Genomic DNA, 4743 nt, shown 5'->3' on the forward strand with positions numbered 1-4743 from the left:
GGATAGCAGCCTAAAGCAGTTCCCTGTATGCCAACTAAGTGCTCTAGTCTTTGCAATAGGATATCATGGTCGATAGTATCAAATGCAGCACTGAGATCGAGCAAGACAAGAATAGAGACAAGTCCCTTGTCAGAGGCTATTAGAATGTCATTTGTGACTTTAACCAGAGCTGTCTCTGTGCTATGTTGTGTTCTAAATGTATCTCATGTCTTATAAAAGCTTATTAATGATTTATTAAGTGTTCACAACCTAATTAATAAATGAATTACAAACTATTCGTAAACCCTTTAAAATTGTAGTATTATTGTAAAGTGGGACCAATGTTTTTTACTTAAGTGTATTATTACAGAAAACAGAACAATGTAATTTTAGAAAGGAATAAACCTAGATATTTAATATAAAAAATGTGAGGATTGATTTATAGGAAAACCTGCCTTTCACTAATCATATTAAGACAGTAGCCTACACCAACAATGAAACACATGAGCACACACTACAGTTTAAAAAAGCAATATACATTACATTTCCTGCAATTATAAAGTAATGTTTTACATGTTGCTCTCTCTTAATCATTGCAAAGCAGTCAGTAGCAACTATTGTGTAACCCATACCTTCAAAATAGGTATACATTTATCTATACGTCACAGAGGAGAAGGGAGAAGAAGAGCAGGGGGAGTTTAAATTATTTGATAACGAAAAAATATTTACAGTCTGAAGTTCAGAAAACTGGCAGAGTACAGCAGTAAAACCAACATAAGGAATGCTAAACACTGGGATAACAAACACCTACCAAACCTGAAGCAACTGATTGAAGGAACAAACAGAAGGCCTCATCAACTAATGAAATGCAGGTGTGGGGGGAAACAAGCGAGAAAAAGACAAAGGCAGGAAGTAAAACTAAACATGCCACATAATAAAACAGGTAACAGACTACAACCAAATCCCAGGGCAACGACAGCTACCCACTCGCATCATACTCTAGCAATCGAGAATAGGAGCAACCAAAGCAGCTATGATCAGCTGACACAATTCGGATGTATTGCCATATAGATCCTGGATTGCCATAATGTATATAATTCATGTAAATGTCACAGTGAACCCACATTTGATATTAGGTATTTTTTGCAATTCCACAGGTTCAGAAATCAGTGGTTTTGTGTGGGGCATTTTGTAACACTGTACCTTTTTTTTGAAGTGCAGGGGACGAGAGCAGAGTGTCAGTGAACATCTGCAACGCTTCTCAGAAAGACCTGGGCAAGTACCAGTGTCAGATCACCAGTTTACATGGATCGGCCTCCCTGGACTACGTGCTCACATATGAAGGTATACATATTGATTTAACCTCATCAACAATTTAAAAAATCATTGTGTATCCACCCCCATTAACAAAAGTTGTACTTTATTTTATATTTGTAGTGCTCAGTGAGATTGTCATCCCTCCATCTCCAAAGACCATCTTATGTGAGTTTTGGAAAAGGTTTCTTTCTTTACACATTTGGGTATTTTTGTGGACTTTGATGGACAACCGCTGACATGTTTGTATTTTGTCTTAGCTGCCCCTGTGGAGGTTGGGAGTGAAGAGGAGGATATCCAGTGCTCCAGGCTGATTTTCAAAGAGGATTTCCTATCTGACCAGTGTTTTGGAGAGAAACAGCCTGCCAGCATCATCACTGAAAAGGTTCACTTTGGGGAGGGGATGCACCGCCGGGCTTTCCGGACCAAGATGCAGGCGGGTCAGATACCCCTCTTACTACCAGGACACTGCTGTGTGCTCAAAGTACACAACTCCATCAGCTACGGGACCAAGAACAACGACGAGCTCGTTCAGAAGAACTTCACCTTGGCTGTAGAGGTAGGGAATTAAATAAAGTGCATATACTGTACAAATATATTTACATAAATACCTTATAAATGCTTCTGAAAGAAAACATTTTATGAAAATGTTTTTAGGCTTGTCATTTTCAATTAATATCAAAACATTCTCATTAAGAAGTTGACATTTATATCACGTCGAATAACATTTATGACTCAAATGCATTCCTACTGTAACTTGAAAATGCTTAAGGGGCCACCTTTTTACGTGAATTTTCAATGAAAATACAATCATTAGTGCCACCAAAATATACATAGTGTGTATGTGAGGTACGTGGCTTTATATTTATATGTTTATTATCCAATTGTGTGTTAAAATACCGTAAAAATAAAATACCTTAAAAATGTAAAAATTGATTACTAGTCTATTCAAAGCATTGCTTGCTGACATGTTTGCCCTATAATACAGAAAGATATTGTTTTGTAATTTGAGCTTTTGCCCTGTAGGAGTGCCATGTCCAGAACACAGCAAGAGAGTACATCAAGGCGTACACAACTGCAGCGGAGTCTGTGGAGGCCTTCGGAGCGGTCCCAGAGTGAGTCACACAACAGTGATCTGTAGAGTGAATGCAAAGCACAGGTCTGAGCTTTAAGATAAAGTAAAATACTCAAAGCTCAATGCATTTTGTTCTATGCTTCCACCAGGATTATTCCCATCTACCTGGTTCACCGCCCGTGCAACGACGTCCCGTACGCCACGCTGGAGCAGGAGCTGATTGGGGACTTTGTGAAGTATTCAGTGAAGGACGGGAAAGAGATCAACCTGAAGAGGCGCGACTCGGAGGCGGGACAGAAGTGTTGTGCTTTCCAGCACTGGGTCTACCACAAGACTGACGGCAACCTGCTGGTCACTGACATGCAAGGTACGGGTTGACATGTATACTAATACACAAGTTGTTTTTATCTGCAAAGTATTCTGCTTTAACTTATAATTCATACAATATATAGGCTTTGAATTTAATTGTATTTATTCCTTATTTTACTCGTATTCTATTCTTATTTTTATTTGTATTCTTATTTTATTCCTTTTTAATCTTATTTGTATTCTTTTTTTTTTTTTCTTATTCTTTTTTCTTTTTACTCTTAATGTATTCTTTTATTCAGTCCTGTGATGGTATAACGTTTAGTTTTGTAACACAAAGCTACAGTGTGTGTTGCTCTGGTTATTACCTGGGAAAGGGTAGTCAGTGTTTTTTGTATCACTCTGTGTTACATTTGTGTATGAAAACTGCTTATAAATAAAGTTTGATTGGATTTGATTTGAACTAAAGAACATAATGTCTCTTGTTTTCAGGAGTAGGAATGAGGCTTACTGATGTGGGAATAGCCACCTGTAAGAAAGGGTGAGTATTTATTTTGAGACCAATACTAAAGCATGTTTCCTGTTGCATGCAAACAGATGTATTAATACATTATTATTTATTTTTTAGATACAAGGGCTTCAAAGGAAACTGTGCCACCTCCTTCATTGACCAGTTCAAAGCTTTGCACCTGTGCAACATGTACTGTGAGCTGCTGGGCCTCAAATCCCTGCAGCCCAAACCCAGAAAGGCTCCATCCGCCCCCAAAGCCAGAGCCCCGCCCCCTGCTGCTCCCAAGAAGAAAACCTTTGGGCCGACAGTGAAGGGAAAGTCATAGTAGTGGGAGAACCTTGGACTATGTTTCAGTATTCTATTGACAAGCTGAGGTTTTATGTGATTTGCTCCTCCAGTCATGCAGAGATTGGCCTGTAAAACATGTATGACAGAAAGGTCATTCTGAGCTGCAGACGACGGAGAAAACAGATGTTTTTCACTCGTTATACAACCAGCAGCTGTTGTTTCACAAGAGTTTTTATTTTCTTCATCTTGTGTTGAACATTTAAGAGATATAATTTATTTAAATGAGATGATTTCTGTTTCAGAGTGTATTTATAATCCATTGGAGGACACTTTATGTCATGGAAAACTGTGACAAATGTAACAAACACTTGAAAACGATGCTAACGTTGAGTTTGTGTTGAAAACTGTGACGTCTTAGAGATTGCTTTATTTTTGAGGTGCAATGATTCTTCTTGTTTTTTCTACTTTGGTGATGTTTTCAAACTATTAGTTCATTAAATTAATGAACTTGTTAATTCATTGATTAGAGAAAATGTCTTTTAGGTAGGTTGTAAATACACACGGTGAAGGATATGTTTTTATGTTCAGTATGAGAGGTGAATTTGTGCGTTTGGTTTGCAAGGTATTGTTTATTCAGTTTAATGTGACATGATGTAATAAAAGCAGGATATTCAGGATAATATCATATTTTATTCTGAAAACAACAGAAAATACATTGTGTACACATTAACCTCACATAAAGTATGATTGAGAGATTTATTTATATATCATTTTATTGTCTGGTGCAGTTCTGACTGTTACTTTTATTTGTATGTCTGACATCCTTCAAGGATCTATAATCTATTTCAGATAAAGTGAACGGCTTCAAATTAATCCTAAAGCTGACATCGAGAGCCACATTTCACCATAGCAGCTTTTTAATGATACCCCTCTCTGTCAAACCCTCACTGTTGTCTTTTATATTTCTGAACTAAGTTGCTGACATAGTTCTCAGGTTATGGTAAATATGTAAGCACACAATAGATCTGTTTTATTAAAGACTGGTTGAAAACGCTTTCTAATTTTCTTCTTTAATGATCAAATCAGGATTTTGACACTGTATTTAATTGAACATTGGGCTGGGTTTGATGGTGTTTCTTTGTCTATCAATATATATCAACAGGCAATTTTATATAAGTACTTTATATCATAACAGTTTTTTCGTTTTTCTTTTTTTTAAGTTTGACACAACACAAGGAATGGCGGCAGCATGAAAACAAATGGCACGTCT

General features: G+C 37.0%; 1 protein-coding gene across 1 annotated transcript in view; it reads left to right on the forward strand.

Moving 5' to 3' along the window:
* alpk2 (alpha-kinase 2) overlaps positions 1-4521 on the forward strand; it is a 17957-nt gene extending 13436 nt beyond the window's left edge. Inside the window, exons 5-11 of the mRNA XM_010774157.1 lie at positions 1196-1323; positions 1417-1461; positions 1554-1852; positions 2320-2408; positions 2518-2735; positions 3167-3215; positions 3303-4521. Coding sequence (XP_010772459.1) covers positions 1196-1323; positions 1417-1461; positions 1554-1852; positions 2320-2408; positions 2518-2735; positions 3167-3215; positions 3303-3510 — 1036 coding nt within the window. The 3' untranslated portion in view covers positions 3511-4521. The remainder of the gene's footprint in view (positions 1-1195; positions 1324-1416; positions 1462-1553; positions 1853-2319; positions 2409-2517; positions 2736-3166; positions 3216-3302) is intronic.
* Positions 4522-4743: the final 222 nt, after the last annotated feature.

Source organism: Notothenia coriiceps, unplaced genomic scaffold, assembly GCF_000735185.1.
Source record: "Notothenia coriiceps isolate Sejong01 unplaced genomic scaffold, NC01 NC01_scaffold00013592, whole genome shotgun sequence".
Classification (NCBI taxonomy): domain Eukaryota; kingdom Metazoa; phylum Chordata; class Actinopteri; order Perciformes; family Nototheniidae; genus Notothenia; species Notothenia coriiceps.